The 17,385-nt window shown below is 35.6% G+C and overlaps 2 protein-coding genes across 9 annotated transcripts in view; one reads left to right on the forward strand and one right to left on the reverse strand.

The window, feature by feature from the left end:
• Positions 1-17,385, reverse strand: part of LOC145462359 (bridge-like lipid transfer protein family member 2) — a 274,690-nt gene that overhangs the window by 124,149 nt on the left and 133,156 nt on the right. For all 8 annotated transcript variants that reach the window (XM_081445856.1, XM_081445860.1, XM_081445857.1 and 5 more), the window contains 17 exons: positions 16,745-16,814; positions 16,315-16,413; positions 15,510-15,569; positions 14,913-15,009; positions 7,295-7,365; positions 6,521-6,660; positions 6,198-6,270; positions 5,509-5,605; positions 4,862-4,960; positions 4,481-4,552; positions 3,817-3,872; positions 3,277-3,415; positions 2,482-2,578; positions 1,919-2,015; positions 1,759-1,839; positions 399-470; positions 221-315 (listed from right to left, as the gene is read on the reverse strand). In XM_081445856.1, coding sequence (XP_081301982.1) covers positions 221-315; positions 399-470; positions 1,759-1,839; positions 1,919-2,015; positions 2,482-2,578; positions 3,277-3,415; positions 3,817-3,872; positions 4,481-4,552; positions 4,862-4,960; positions 5,509-5,605; positions 6,198-6,270; positions 6,521-6,660; positions 7,295-7,365; positions 14,913-15,009; positions 15,510-15,569; positions 16,315-16,413; positions 16,745-16,814 — 1,515 coding nt within the window. The remainder of the gene's footprint in view (positions 1-220; positions 316-398; positions 471-1,758; positions 1,840-1,918; positions 2,016-2,481; positions 2,579-3,276; positions 3,416-3,816; positions 3,873-4,480; positions 4,553-4,861; positions 4,961-5,508; positions 5,606-6,197; positions 6,271-6,520; positions 6,661-7,294; positions 7,366-14,912; positions 15,010-15,509; positions 15,570-16,314; positions 16,414-16,744; positions 16,815-17,385) is intronic.
• The window catches only part of LOC145462449 (cyclic GMP-AMP synthase-like receptor 2), a 266,104-nt gene that overhangs the window by 106,479 nt on the left and 142,240 nt on the right, over positions 1-17,385 (forward strand). The gene's annotated exons all lie outside the window — the stretch shown is intronic.

Below are 17,385 nucleotides of genomic sequence, written 5' to 3' on the forward strand. Positions count from 1 at the left end.
TCAGACCTCCATATTATGTGTGCAAGTAATGTGAAAGCGATATACATTGGTCAACAGGTTCAGAAAAAAGCTGAGCAGGAAGCAAAAGAGAAAAGGAGCGAAATTTGCACCCATATCTACAACTTGCAAAATAGCTACACTATTCTCCAATTTAAGTAAAGGGCATTTACAATGTTATACTCCTGTTCCTTAATCAAAATTAGCTGAATTAACCACCAACCTATAATGTCTTCCAAGTGATCTCTTCTTCACTCGGTCACGCCGGAAATAAGTTCCTCTCTTGATAGGTCGTGACACATACCACAATACCACAGCCTTTAACCAAAAGACACAGACGAGTTCATGTTATCGCACTTTCATGTCTACAAGTATTAGTCAGATTGCTTTCTGTGGTTTACCTGATATTTTTGAAGCCATCTAAATGTACTGGCAAACATGAACAATGTAGGTGGGTCACTCTGAGAATAATCCTGTAAAGAGATAAAAATTTCTCAAACTCATTAAAAATTCATCAAGTTAAAACAGAGAAAATCACAACAGTGAAGGAAGTGTGGATACCCAGTCTTAATTAGCATAGATTTTGACAATTTTACTTCTCTGTTTACTCCTTAGTTTTTGTTTTGATTGAGAAGATATATGAAACACTCAAGACAGTGTTTCATCTGTTATTCAAACACCTCGAATTTCATAAAAAAATACTCTGCTCTACGTTGTATCTTCGAAGCTCTTCTCTGTGTTTGGATAACCAAATGAAACACTGTCTCTTGAGTTTGATATACTATATCAAAACAGACTCCAATACCAAAAGAGCTGATTTGTAAAACACTGTATTATTCAAGCAGTCCAATGGATCATTGCGATCAGTCTTATTTAGGCAAGGTAAAGTTGGTCTACTCCCTGGAATTGAAGGAGACCATTAAATTTTTTTAACTTAGGGAAGTTTACTGCTTACAAACATGATGAACATAATCTCTGAACTCCCATCTCCCTTCTGATCTCATTCAACAACAACAATGATCGTTTTTTTCTTTCATTGTACCAATAGATCATTTCATCAACATTTTCAACAATATTTTCAGTTGATCATTTCACCAACAGTCACATTTGAACAATCTTCTTAACTGAACTGGCAACCCAATTGTAGTTTTCAAGGGACAACCTCAGCCAATGAATCCATTTATTCAACTACTAGGATATGATACACACGCACATTTCACAAGCATACATTCACACGCTTGTTGCACACGAATGTGTTCTGCAAAGCCTATTGGTAAGTAAGTAAGTAACAACTTTATTTACAGAGGGTAACACATAACAGTGAAAAAACTGATGAACCAGTGGCCCTCTATCCTAAGTTAAAAATTAAAAACTATTTACACTTGTAAGATAATAAAAATTACAAAATAGAATACAGCTAAAAATTTAAAGATATGATAAAAGTTAAAAATTTAAAAAATCTAAATCTAGATATGCACAACTAAAAACTAAGCTAAGAGTTTTTTGTGCATACTACATGTACATGAAAAAATACTGTCAAACAAGGGTTCAAAATGGAACATTGAACAAAGGTTTGTCAACATTTGAACATAATCATGGGCCAGATGTTAAAGAAAGAACAGAGACTGGTCCATTTACAGAGGGTAGAAACATTTCAAAGCTGGATCTTACCTGTAAAAAAGCACTACATTATCTTACAATAAATGTGTTGTTATATGGATTTGACAACCACTACTGACAACAAGATATGAGTAAACAAACCTTTCTACTGCACAATCCTGTCTCTAGAGAAATGTCCAAAGTAAGGTTCTGAGACCTGAAAGCTGCATAAGAGTCATGAACCTAAAACAAGAACAGAACAGTTGCAGAGTATCTATCCTCGCCTTTTACTACAAGTAACGCTGCAGCTGTATGCACATACTTGGTTAGGAGCCAGTTGTGGAATCTTGTCTGGAGCACACTGAATAACTGAGTGATGATCATTGGCATCTCCTTGACAATGCCACTTCATGTTAGTACTGGGACAAGAGCAGACATGACAGGGTAAGTGGTCTACATGTTTTGTGTCATCATATCATGATGATCTACTAAGATTAGAACTCGATATTACTCATTCAATGACACATATATTTCCAAAAGAGCTGTATTGATTTACTCCTTACTTAGAGTGTATGTAATATAAGAATAAGGACATCTTTTGAAACATTGATCTTATCATAATTCAAGTCCAAGAGGTAATTTAAGAAATAAATGGGGATATTATGCAAAAACTGACCTTCAAATAATATAGCTTTCATAATTGCCAAGCAGAAAAGACCATGTTATGCTGAGTCCTTATGTGCCAGGTTGCCATCAACAGTTGCAGTAATCATTAGCTATTGAAAGTCCCCAGTTCTACCATCTACATGTACCCATCCGAAAATGCCTGCTCAGGCCTAAAACAAATTTAGACTAACTGTACGAACTTCAAGACCCTCAACTCACCACAACTTCAATGCAGGCAAATGTAGAACTCGCCGATCATCATATTTTGATGCTGCTCTAGTGTGCAAGTCAAAATCACCTTCAACGACAATCCGACCTAGACAATGACATTTGCAAATTGTATTACACTTACGACCCACTTTAAATGTAGAAGGTATGTAACACTGGGGGTTATTGAGCCACTTAATACTACAGACTGCTATGTAATGGTGGTTTTAGGTGAAGGATCTAATCACCCTCAAACAAGGAGTTAGTCTAATTTATTTTGAACTAAGATGGGATGATTTTCTGCCCAATGTCCAACTACAATGTGCTATGTCTTGTTCCTGTCCCACACATTGTTCTAAACGCCAATACAAGGGTTACAAGGGGATTCTTCTACGATGCATATAAGATGTTTAGGTATTTGCCAGACAAAAAGGCATGGTGTTCCAGAGGTAGTATTAACGAATAGGGGTATAGGTTGGGTCTTTTGGATCTGATAGAGATAGGGTGCTATTTTACAGATAAACCTGAGACCAGATATGCTTTGTGAAGGGAACCACAGAAATATCCAATGTAAAGTGTGCATTTTAGACTAGAGGTCATTTAGGCGGGTGCTTATCTCTGGTTTCAGTAGCATGAGGTGCTCACAATGGATGCTAGTCCATCACAGGGTGGCCCTAGGCATTTAAAATACTAGCACCCATTTATAAGTCTGGGCATAGAGAGGCACCATAAGAGTAGTGTCTTGCTCAAGACACCTACTCCCATGACAAGTGTTTGATAGGTTTCTAGACCCCTAACTTCACAAACCATTGGTCCAGTCAAATTTAGCTTGTCTCCACTCCCACTGCATCCTCTCTGTGGTATCATAAGGATTTCTGGATGCACTGAAGTATAGGTACCATTCATTAATAGCCAAATGGACATGACCATGGTAAAGGAGACGGATCTATAGAGTTTAGAGAGGAAACAGTTCTCTTAGAATCCAGATAAACTGAAGACATTGAGATGAAAATTTAACAGTGCTGTCTGACTACATGTATCACAGATTGGAAATATGAATTTGAAATGATGCTTATTGATTCATTGGACACAACCCCCTTTTCTCGGTAGGTTTTTGTTCCTTTTTCTAAATTGTAAATTCCCCTATTCATGTTCAAAATATAGATTGGTCTTACTTGAAATCAATGTGAAATGAAGGTGGACAGGATACTTAATGCTATAATAGCAAAAAAAGTATGATTGATTTGCATCATTGGACAAAACACCCTACCATAAAAAGACAACTGTTTTTCAAAGATTTCCATCTTTGTATCTGGGTTGTTAACTAAAAGACTGTCACAGACATACCTTGTCAAAGAAAGGTAGGGGTTTGCTTGCATCACGACTTGGAGAACTCAAATTTTCTGAAAGGATTAAATTTCATGTGTTTTTGGTTTAAAGTAAAGCAAAGGTTAATTCTATTCTATGGAATTCACTGTTATTTCCAAAATGATATTTATAGGTTTCTTTATTAATAATTTGAATAAGACAGCATTGAACCTCTATGTGTTAATAGGTCAACTTTTAGGCATGTTTTCACAAGCTCTATCACTCTCAAGTCGCATTCCCAGATGGCCAGCTGGGAAAGGATCAAGTTGTGTGTATAACTGTGATGATCAATCACACCTTTGTATCTTTCTCCACAGTTCAAATATATATGATCTTTCATATATTCACGTGCATTCTTCACAATCTATGGGTATATTATGAACTCACATTGTGACCTGCTCCCAGATGGCTTGAAAGCTCATTTGGTAGAACACTGCACTGGTATCATAGAGGTCATGGGTTCAAATCCTGTTCAGGCCTGAATTTTTTTCAGGCTTTACTTTCACGACTACTTAAGTTGTTTTTATTATTGTGATGATCAATCATATCTTCATATCTTTCTCTGTAGTTCAAATATATAATCTTTCATATATTCACTTGTAAAGATAAGAGATCTAACATAAGTGCAACTTGTAATTCTTACCAAATGCCAAAGACAACATTGCCAACACAGGTTCAATGTCCACACCCCAAGCCATCTCCATAGTATCAATGTCTGAAGACCAAACACGAGAGGTTATGTTTCTTTACAAAGAAAACAATCTTACAGTAACCATCAAATTCCACATACCTGCATATCTAATAACCCTCAGCCACTCTCTAACCATGCAACCGCTACACAAAACATGTCTATACACCCCCCCCCTTTAAAATTTTGTTAAAATATAATGGATTACAATTAACTTACAGAGTGGTTAACTCTGGTAATCAAAACAGATACAAACAATACTATTTCAATACATCTAATTCACACTGTGTATGTCCTGAAAAACTTATATCTTGCGATATCCCATCCTTCACATACCAAACTTTAGATCATAAAAGTACTTGAGAGAACTCAAGCTCCGTAAAATTGTTATATTGCTCCAAGGCTTGCCAATTTCCACTGTGGCTTCTCTCTTAGCTGAAAGGAAAATTTACAAGATATTTCTCAAGGTTATACAACTTGCACTGGGTAGTTTTGGGTTCTTTGTAGATAAATAAATTTCTTGCAAGTCATTGGGTTGACTGCCAGAGAAGGCAGCCCTCATATAAAGATGTTCTGCTCTGAAAACGATAGAGCCTCTTACATTTGGTACCTTCCAGGTGTGAAAAGCAAATTGATTTCTCAAATTATGTCATCTGTTGCAAATCCAAGTTGTGGTTTGATTGTCAACTGTTCATGCCTTCATACCAGGCTGAAATGACCAGACCAGGTCCTCTTTATAACACAACCAACAGTGATTCTGAATGACTACAAATTGGGGAAAACTATCACTAATCAAATATTCTTTTGAGCATGAACAAGACTTGTACATCTGTTACTTCAATTTAGTACTACCCTAAAGCATGAAATGTCCCTAAACAACTGCAAAAAACATTCACAGCTCCACTGTTACTGAACTGTTATTTTCTTGGAGTAATAATAATTTGGATAGGTGGTAAATAAACACATCGAGAAAATTAACATACCTCTGTCTGCAGGCTTTTGTTCTGCACCAAGGAGGATTCCCTTTAATTCCACTGAATGTGAAGTAAATATGGCTTGAGGGAAATCCCTAAGACAGCACTGCAATTTAGCAAAAGAAAATTACACATTAAGAAGCTTATTTTCATTGTATTAAAATTGTCATGTGTCAGTGTCATGGTGATTATTAGTCTTGACTGCCACATGTAAAATGTTATTTTTATCAAAACATCCAACATTTCATTGAAATACTGCAATTTAGCCTCCGCCTAACCATGGTTACAAAGACCCTTTGTTAACATAATTTGACCACAAAACAAGTGTAATTAAGGCTTGGTTTCAATAATATGCTTCCATAGTTTCGGTTACAATAATATGCTACTAGAGGGTAAATCATTCACAAAACTGGGCTAAATATGGCTGAGGCATGCATTTTTTAATTGGTTGGAATCTGTCACAGTCAGCTTGGTAGCCATACTTTATATCCTAACTTACAGCTCTCTCAGCACGTGGTGATGTGGCAATATGATCAGCTATGGTTAACAAAGGCTTGGAAGTGGCCAGCTGACCAACTGTGAAAGCTCCACATGAAAACGATTAGAAACGATCAGTCCACTCTTTCTCAGCTTTTTAAATGCTTTAACTTGAATCTGGACAATAGTATTTTCTAGAAAGACTGGTGGAAAAAACAAACCTTATGTGACTGAAGTTTTCCTTGAACTGCACGACACCAAAGTGTTGTGAATATGAGGCAGGCTGGGTATGGGCTAATTGAGAGAAGATGTAATATCAGCAAGTAGCCCTCTAAATATAGTTTTAAATGATCAACTTAAAAAAAAGCATGCAACCATGGTAACAATGTACACATTGTGGGGAGTATTGATGATAAGATGGAAAAGGAGTATGTGGCAGTAATTACATGTATGAAAATAACATTTTATTATTGCTGTACAGTTAAAGAAATCTTAGCTGTAGCTGATATGAAGCAATGTGACACAGCTGGTGGAAGGTGCACACCTGTCACTGTTGAGTTGTTTCATAACCTCCACTGCCTTTTCCTGGTCATGATAAGACTCATCTGCCAACACTATGAGATCCAAGCTCTTGAATTCCCAGGTAAGCAGAGCAGTTCTCATTGGAGTCTGCTCATACAGTGTCTGTTGCATGGTAACAACACAACAAAGGTTACCTCTTACTGTTAACTAACAAAATAGGGATCAGACAAACGTTGCAACCCCTCAATGCGAGTAAATAATTTAACCCTTGTTTCTGCAGTATGAAGATTAAGGGTACATTTGATTGACCTTACACACAATGGTGTCATCAAAGAAAACAAAGGGACAAAATGCCAGAAGAAAAGAGTGGATGTGTCTGATCTTTCAACAAGAAGTTAGGAGAGCACACAGCCAGTACCAAAACCACGTCAGAGGGCTTAGTTTGGGTGATTGAGAATATTATTTGAAGTAAATGGGAACTACATTTCATGATCTCGCTTAACAGTCGCTACCTTTTTGAAAAAAGTACTTGTGGCAGATTGCGTTTAACAGTTCTTGTGCTGCTCTGATTGGTCCTTTGTTATGTTGCTATGTCAATGTTGTTCACTCTTGATTTAAAAATAACATTATAAGGAAATGATCAGTTTTTTCCTTATTTTCTCAAGTTCATAATGTTATGTTGTTATTACATGTACGTTATTATGTCAGGATGTTCACACTGCAAACATAACTTCTATCCCATGTCATTATGTTTATGTTGTTATGTGCTAGGGTAAACAAGGCTTTAGAGACCTACCTGTGACCTACGAATGTAGATTTGAGAATTTTTTTCCTCCAAGGACCTCTTAAGTTCTTCTTCCTTCTTCACTGAAAAGAAACCCAATGCCTTAAAGTTTCAGTTTAATTTTAATACCCAAAAGTCAAGACAAACAGCAGTAATACATAGTAAATTAATAATAAATAAATAAAAGCTTTATTTAAAACTGAAAGACTGATCAGCAAAGTCCGGGAGGAAGACGCTGGTATAAACCAATGATCAGTATATCAGTAAACTAAACTAAACTATTAACAGATCAAATATTGAGCCCAACTCATACTCTGAGAAATGCAATTTTAAAAAACCTTTTCGGCTTCTCAGCCCAAGTCTAAAGACTTTCTTGGATTCTCAGCCCTGTCAACACACATCGGGGAAAGAAATTACAATAAAATCTTCTTGGCTTCTCAGCCCAACATGTCCAAAATAATAAGGCCTCATTGGCTTCTCAGCCCAACCTAACCGTAGTATCGAAAATGAAGACCCCGAAAACGAAACCAGAAGACTGAAGACCCTACGAAAACGAAGACCCCCCACGATAACAAAGAACCCCAACAAAAATGAAGATCCTCTACAAAAATGAAGACCCTTTTATTTTTTTGTAGGAAACGAAATAATTTCAATATAACTCTTCTCGGCCAGAATTGATGAATCAGTTAATATCTTTCGATTGCTTGCACAAACAAAGTCTTGTAGTGAGTATATCATATATCAAGAATAACAACATTTCATCTAGAATAGACATTAACAAGGTTCCAAGATCTATCAACTGGAATATTGATCAAATAATAAACACAAATGTAACGGTTCCTCTTTGTAAAATAATAAAGAAACTGAAAAGAGTACAAATGAGCGAATACAGAAGACCAACGGATGTAGCATGAAATATTGTAATACTTACAATGGAATTACCCCTGCGAAATAAATTCCCAGTAGTCTGGGAATTCCTAGGAATTCCTAGGAATTCTTAGGAATTCCAAGTTATTCCAAGACATGCAAATTATGCTTTATCCAAGACCTTGGAATTTCTGGGAATATTTGGGAATAGTGGAAGTATGACTGGGAATTATTGGGAATTCCTAGGAATTCCAAGTTATTCCAAGCCGTGCAAATTATATTTAATCCAAGACCTTGGAATTTCTGGGAATATTTGGGAATAGTGAAAAGTATGACTGGGAATTATTGGGAATTTCTAGGAACTCCTATTATTTCCCAGACTGTTTTAAAAAATGTGTTTGGAATATCTAGGAATTTTTGGGAACAGCTAAAACACATGAAATATTGTGTTTGAAATTTCTATAAATTTCCCAAACTGTCAAAATTAAAGATGAACTCAGTGCATGAATCAGTTTCTGTGAATTAGTAAAAATCAACAGGATCATTTCCCTGCAGTTCCATACCTTTTTATTGTTGTCAAGCTCCAAGGTAATTATTTACAAACAAATGTTACTACATTAATTCCAGTTTAAGTCTGACAACTCGACATAAAACTATAGCACTCATAACATTGCTTTTTAGATCCAACCTGATTTGTTAGTGTATATGTGCCCGTATGGACCCTTAAATCAAACACCCAGAGTTTAACTGATAGAAAAATGGATGCTCTCAGATTTGATAAATAGATTGAGCAAAAAATTCCTGTCAGCATAAATGTATATATATTATTTACAATTTCGATAAAACCAAAAGTATATATATGCATGTATGTATTTAATATAATTGTAGATTCACACACATACCCATCACAGCCCACTGTTGAACAATTTTTGACTTGATCCTTTATGACTTTAGGAAAAAGAGGAAGACATCTCTCACAGATGTCAGAAATGAAAAGCTCACAGTTTCCACACACTTGCTGTTCATTTGTAAAACTGTACTGTGACATTCTCTGGACAAATTACCCGTAGTTTCATTAAAACAAGGATATCTTTAGCAGCCTCTCATTGTCATAAAATGTCTTGAAATTAAGGCCAGAATAGCCATACAGGCATATTCTTTGGCAGAAAATGTTTTTTTCTTGTGAACAATTAGTTTCACTTTCATCAGGGGAGTCCAGTGAATGGCCGTCAGTGTCAGAGTTCTCGATTTCTTCAGAGGAGTCAGAACTAGAAACTTCAACATCATTATCTGAATCACTGTCTGTGGACAAATCTGAACTGTTGTGTGTATTACATCAATTGGTATTTCTGTAGTTTTTTCAGGTACAGTGTATAGGCAACTCAATTTCATCAAATGCTTCTGTGAAGCTTCAATTCTTGCATAAAGGTTAACTCCATAGTCCATCAAAGTCATCCACAACATTTCTGTCAACAGCCATCTCACTCAGGCGAGCCGAAAACTCTGAGGTGTTCTGTTCATGGTGCTGGAAATGATTTCCAGGAAAAAGTGATGCAAGAGAGGGAGATGACATCAACTGCCCTGGGAAGACTGCTTTAAGCAATTTATGTGGTCAAATCTTGTAGATTTTGGTATGGGTATAGTGGGATCATCAATATGTTTCTTGTATTTCCTTGTCCTCGCGGTCACTTTAATTCATGGCACAACAAAATCAAAAGAATAAAAAAGATTATGAGTCAGTGGGAAACAAATAAATAACTGACATAAATAAATGACAAATTAAAAAAAAACCTACATCTTGATGTATTGAAAAGACTATAGATCTCATATAATATTAATCTTTATAAATAATTCAAAGGAAATGAATTTCTACTTGCTGCATTGTGCTGACTGGGTGTTGAAACACGTGGGCTCTCAAAATAGATTTGGTGGACTTACAACAAGCTTAAGCTTATTTCGCAGAATTTATCTCGTCTTCTCAGGTCGATCTGAAACCTTTTAGGTGAATTTCGGCTTTTGGGGTTTTCAAAGAGCACACAATGCATTGCTTAGTTTGATTTATTTAGAATTATAGCTTATCATAACAGAAAATCCCTATAAAATTGGATTCCTTACCTTTGCAGTGAACTTGATTTAAGTGCCTCACGATCCTTTGTTATCTTGACAACCGTCGGGAACAGATCAACTAGTTAAAGTATGTTCCATTTTCCTCGATTTCTTCGTAAAAAGTTTGTGTAGTTTTTTCCTTTTGAAGCAAGACCCATCTTTCAAAAGACCACCAAAACAGCGTGGAAAGGGAAACAGACTTGCCATCGAAAGCGACTGGTCCGGCAACCTCGTTGCCAGTCTCTCTCTCCTTCTTCTCCAGTTTCCATTCTCTCCTCAACTGATCAACTGAACCAATCACAGCACGCAAATTTTCACGTGACTCTCCTCGTGACTGAACGTGACAAAGATCGCGTTATTCATTCTCTTTAGGCGCCCATCTTTGAATTCAGCGTTAACGGTTGATCGCTCGTGCGTATTAGTAGATTTCACTTCCAAAATTATATCAAAATGGTTTTTGCTGCGGTCCTGTGACTAGAAGAAAACAGCGTGAGTGTCATTAACGAGAAACATGTTATTTTTGGCGAAGATTTGGAGCTAAAAGAAAGTCTTACTGTGGATGTTTCAACGGGGAAAAATTCAAAGGGCAGATGAGCTGTATACAAAACTATTTGGTGAGTAATCGAATTCAAGTAACCCTATATTATACAAAGTAACTTCTTTTAGTTAGACAAAAGCTTTTGAATGAACTTTGTCATCACGAATCATACACGAGCGGGTCACTCAGTCATGGCATGAAATGAATTCTGGCTAAAGCAAGGTTGAAACAATTTAGGTTGCCCAGACGGCATGCCTAAACAATTTGATTTGCGAATAACAAGTCGTTTCTCTTGCCACACTTGTTCAAACGAAACAAATATAGCAGTTCTCGCTGATCCCAGTCAAAGTTCTTGACAAAAACTCCAACGAGGCAGCCACAGTCTGCATGAGTTTGATATGTCTCCTGTGTGTTTCAGCCTGACTGTATGGCAATCCGTGTTGATCTTCAATTTTTGTCCATCCGTATATTCTTTTGCGTTTACTCTATTATTTAAATGTTCCTTTAATGTTTTAAGTGTCTTTTTTAATATTTCTAATGTCTAAATTTGGCTAAAAACCGTGATATATATCCTCCAATTCGAGAGTTGTTGATACACTTATAGAAGAAGGAAAACCTTGATTTAGTCTACTGTAAGCTCAAGATTTATGTAACATTTATCAATAGTATAGAAGCACCTTCACAATTATCAAGTCTTCTCTTTCAACATTTCAACCAGCTTACAGTCAGGCGTTAATTAGCTGCATGTATTAAACTGTGAGCACATAAATATTTGGATCTCAGTCTTACAGTACCTCATATATATCGCAGTGTAATGTATTTTTTTCAATTTTGTTTTAGGTGTTATACAACAAAGATGAAGATGAAGAGGCTAGCTGCAGAATCAACAGAAATAACTGAACAGCAGCTAAGTTTGCCCAAACTCAGCCTTTTTTTAATTTTAAGGAATGTCTCAGTTTTGTTCTTATCATTGATTCCTTACAATCATGAAAGTCCAGATATGTTCCACACAATAACAATAATTTAAGGTAAAATCTTGTGTATGGAAAATTGTTGGATTTGTAAACTAAAAAAGTAAGTAAATTATCTGAAAAAGTTCTCTTTTTATCAAACATGTAAAAGTTTGACCTTCATATCTGTTTTCAGTTTTACTTTTGATTCTTGATGTAATGAAAAAGAAACAGGATGATTATTCTTATGTTTAAATTCATGAGAGCCAATGTAATAAACCATTCATTTAAAACCTGTTTGATGTGATATCAGTGACTTTATTTGTTATTTTAATGCTGGGCATTTATCATCAAAATTTTGTCTGGCCTACAAATGATACAAAATTCCCAGTTTTTCTCAGATTTTCCCAAAAATTCCAACCTATTCTCAAAAAATCCTACAAATTCCAAGTTATTCTCAGAAATTCCTAGGAATTTTTGGGAATTTTAAGGAATTTTCAAGGTGAGTATATTTCAAATGGAATTCCTAGGAATTCCTAGGAATTCCAAGTCATCTCTATGTAAACTTGGAATTCCTAGGAATTCCTAGGAATTCTGAGTCCGAATTACCGTGAAAATTCACACCTTAGATTCCTAGGAATTCTTAAAGTTATCTCACAAGGGTATTTCGACATTTGTAAAGCTTTCTTTCATGTCGATGTCTGTTATGCGTCAAATTTGAAAGGTGCGGTGGCATTTCAAAGTTCTGATAGTGTACGACTTTTGATTGGAGCAATGTGACTGGGTGTCGGTTATGTCACGTTTGCTGTTGGGTGGAAGTAAGCATCAACTAACGCATGCGAATGTTGACACTGAACTAAATGGTGTTCAATACATGGGAAAATGAACCTTAGATTGACTTAAGAAAATTGATAAGGAGAAACAAACATTGTGATCTAAGTAACACATTAAACGCAGTGGTGACCTCAATGGCGCAAATCATTTTGAGTGACGTTTCCTGCAGTCAAATATTCCACACAAACCTTTGAGCTACCGCTGTCAAATTTATACGCACACAGGTTCTAAGTAGCCAGGTGTGCATGGCCCAAAAATGGCCAAAAAGCTTCCTCTTTTCGTGAGAAGGCAACCCTCCAGTGAATTGATTAACTCTGGATTATCAGAATTTTGATGGGAGGAGCTCTGTTTTACAACTGATGGATTTTAGTTTGTAATAACATTGTAAGATGTCTACCTGACACATTTAAATTGCAGTGGTTTGTAATTGTTGCAGTTTTTGGACTTTTCCAGCTTCTTTAGTCCAAACTCGTTACGAAGCGGAAAAATTATGTTTGCGTTAGAATTTGATTGATATTTCTTTTGATAGATCACGAAACCTTGTTGATGTTTATTTCTAGATGAACTCTTGATTATGTAGTAACACATTTGTATACCAAATGAGTTTCGTACAAGTAGTTTGTTCTTGTTCCAGTTTCTTTAGTCCAAACTCGTCACAAGGAGGAACCATTACGTTTGTAGTAGTATTTGATTGATATTCCAGTTGATAGGTGACGAATCCTTGTTGAGTTTATTCCTAGATGAACTGTTATTCCTGGTAAAAAATAGACTTACAACAAGCAAGACTTTGTGCAATTGAAAGATATTTTTTATTCCTAGATGAACTGTTGTTATTCCGGATAAAAAATAGACTTACTACATCCAAGACTCTAACTAATTCATCAATTTTAGCTGAGATGAGTTATAAAAAAATAAAAGGGTCTTCGTTTTCGTACAGGGTCTTCTTTTTCGTAGGGGTCTTCGGTCTAGGGGTCTTCGTTTTCGATACTACCCCAACCTAACAAGTCTTCTTGGCTTCTCAGCCCAACTTAAAAAGTCTTCTTGGCTACTCAGCCCAACTTAATTTATTTATTTAGTTTATTTAACACGTTGCCCAGCAACGTGAGGTGCTGCCAAGACTATATTAAATTTTGTAAAGACACCAAAAACATTATTTTTAAGAGAGCTTGAGAACACCTGGCATAATTTTAATTATTTATTTATTCATTTATTTATTTTAGCATATCTTAAAACACAATTTTATCTCGTTTACATATAGATATAAATTCTTAGATATCTTTTAATCTTTTTACAATTGTAAATTTAGTTAGCATCGGGCAGGCGAAGAGCCACCCTGTGGATATACTGCCCGAAATGCCATTATTATTATTATTATTATTATTATTATTATTATTATTATTATTATTATTATTATTATCATTATTATTATTATTACTTAAAAGGTCTTCTCGGCTTCTCAGCCCAACTAGTACTCTGGGAAATACAATATGAAAGACCTTTTTGGCTTCTCAGCCCAAGTTAGAAGACCTTCTTGGCTTCTCAACCCTGCTAATTGCACTCTGAGGAATAAAATGCAATAAAATCTGCTTGGCTTCACAGACCAAATTGGAGGTGGAACAAAGCTGTGTACAAGGACCTGAAAGATGACGAGCGGGCTAAACAAAATACAATAACATGCTGGGACGCAAACAGCAAATATGCAGCAATGAACAAAGCAAACCAAAAAATAAAGGAAGGGAAACAGTAAAAACATCTAGGGGAGGCAGTAGGAAGACAAGCAAAACATATATGAACTGCCGAAATGAACGGTAACAAATGGCGAGAAAATCCGGCACAAAACAAAGCAAAGAAAAACCTGCAACTGTTGGTGAAGAACTGCAGCCTGGGCGGCCTCAATGCCTTGAAAGGCTGAAGCTTGAGCAACTTCATCCGCCATAATGCCAGTAAATTATTAGAGCAAGCAAAGGATAAGGTGCTTTGAGCATGCTAGTTATGTGAAAGTGATATGAACACATTAGCAAGCTGGATCTTATACTTGCTCTGCAAGGGACTGGTGCGAATAGTAGTACAGTGCACATTCTGAAGTCCTGTGTTGGCCAAACAAACTTCAGGAAAATTTTCGATGGAAGTTTGTTAACAATTTGTTAACAAGAACTGTTCACTGTTGTTGATATTGTAATTATATTTTCAGGGGATTTTATTTTAATCTAGTAGTTCTGTGCAAAGAATTAAAAATGGAAATAAAAATAATTACCATTAAACATTAATACAAAATGGTAAAGTTATCAATTAAAAGAACTTTTCTCTGTTACATTCTAATTCGTTGAAACCCAACCTGTTAACAAATTGCCAGGTCTCTTTCGAATCTCATCCAACTTGGCTGCTAATAGCTGTTGTCTCTCATTCCATTGCTCCATCTCATCTAACAGTAGCTAAGGAAAACAAGGTGTGGCACAACTATGGCAGTCTAAGAGCAAGACTAGCGATTGGTATTAGAGAAAGACATAGAGCTTGTTTGCATTTTCCAAGAGAATAATGAAAGATAATATGTATTTGAACTGAAGACAAATGAAAGATATTAAGACATGATTGATCATATCGCTGAAGTTTGTCTTCTGACTTTTGGTATGAATGAAATAAAGCACTGTAGAAATTCTTTCCGAGATTCAGATTGAAATCCACTCTAGACATATGTTGCTCACCATTCACGAAAAGCAAAATTCCTATGGTCATGGAAAGACTTTTTTTAGCATTCAAACACTATTTAACACTGGGGCAAGAACATGCATACATGTAGCACAATAATATCACCTCTTTTGAATGGCTGATCATATAACAGGTAAATTTATATTAATAATAATAGACAAGAAACAACTTTCCAGGGAAAAATAAGCCTTAAAATGATGCAGGATTGTATAAAAACATAACATACAGCATAGTTGTCCCTTAGCTTGACTTCAAATGGATCATCTTCCATCTGAAATGCTATATTCTGTTGGTTAAAAACAGTTTGTAGTTTTATAACTAGGGCATAGCATATTTGGTCAAGAATAAAGAATTCTTCCTCCAAGCTAACCCACCTCCTTGAAATTTAACACAATTTACAAGTTTCAATAAATAATGTTTGACAATATCAAATAAATCTTTCTTAAACACATGTGGGTTTGGCTGGAATTCCTGCCTCGTAAATTTTATTTTGTTGCATTCACCCTTCCTGTATTCATCTCCATCTATTTTGTGATAAGAATTCAAACAATAATTATGTGATAAGCATAGAATGGTATTTATGGCTGCACTCACCAATACATGTATGTCATATGGTGGTTAAACCTCTTTAGCTTAGGCAGTTTGTTTTCCCATTTCGGACCATGTGATATTCTCTGGAGAATAGATGGATGAAAGAACAATTAATGTTCTTTTTTACCATCTAAAAATTATTCATCCATATACGCTGACTATTTGAAAATTTGAAAGCAAAAATTCTCCAGAGTGTCATCAAATGGTCTGAAATGGGGCAACAAAGTGCCCAAGCGTAAGAGGTCTATTGGTGTTCCAAAGACTGATCTTCTTCTTTGAGAAAAGACTTTTTTATTTCTGCTAACATTACTTTGAAAATTAACTTCCCAAGAAGCTCCTATGAATACCCTCACCATTTTAGCTACAAATATTTAAACATACACCCCTTGCATAATATCCTGAACAGTAAAATATATTGCAAAAGGGAAGTTTGAATTCACCTCTAAATGGATCCACAAATCTGCAGGAAGTGGTTCCTTGTAAGATTCATCTTTTGGTTTTCTATGAAGAGACTTTAACATCTTAAAAACATTGACAAGCTGTGGAAAAAAGATTTAAAACAGTGCTCAGTTAGATGACAAAAATAACTATGCAGAAACAAACAGGGAGCATTTGGGAGAGAAAAGCTTCTCTGATTGTAAAATATCTTGTCTAATACTATAACATACGAGCAAAAACCTCTAGGTTTCTGTTTCATGAGTTTAACACAGCACAATAAACATTATTATATCACTACACCTACCAAATTTATAGCACTTCAGAACCAAAAAAAATTGAAGCCTACATTTTATTACATTTTACAATTAACATTTTACAATTAACTTAACAAAAGATGTTGTGTCACATAAATATAAAGAACAAGAGACCAACCTCATCTCTAGAGGCAGCAAAGTTGTACTGGAAGGGAAAATGAACTTGTAGCATTTCTACCTGAACAATCCTATCAAAAAGGATTTCCGGTAAGAATGTTATATTTTCATATAGTCAATTGACAAACTATTTTATAGCGAAAGATTATATTATGGTATGCTTAACTCAGGACACTTTGGTAGTGTGCTCTTTCTTTCCCTGCGAGAAGCTTGCTCACAGGCTATTTATCACACTACTAGAAGCTTTCAACATTTACCTGTTCAGTAGCACTGTGCACTGACCCCATTCACACAGTGGGGCACAAATTGCAGACCATAACTGGCATGTGATCATCTTCAGAGTGAACTGATTAATCACATTTCTTGTTTTGCAAAATTTATTACATAATTCAAGTTTATGCCCACATATAAGCTTAATTTATATAGTCAAAAAATCATAATTAATCTGTCATCCATACATAACAAAATGAGTGACATCATCGGTCTACAAAGTTTCCAGATTTTTCCTACTTCTATAAAAGTGCTGCATCAACACAGTTTCTTTTGCTATGTAATGCATTTAATTGACAATGTCAACTTATTGGGGGGAGGGGTCATATATGTAACGGCATCGATCCACACACAACAGACGTTTCAACTCCA

Source organism: Orbicella franksi, chromosome 12 (genome assembly GCF_964199315.1).
Source record: "Orbicella franksi chromosome 12, jaOrbFran1.1, whole genome shotgun sequence".
Classification (NCBI taxonomy): Eukaryota; Metazoa; Cnidaria; class Anthozoa; order Scleractinia; family Merulinidae; genus Orbicella; species Orbicella franksi.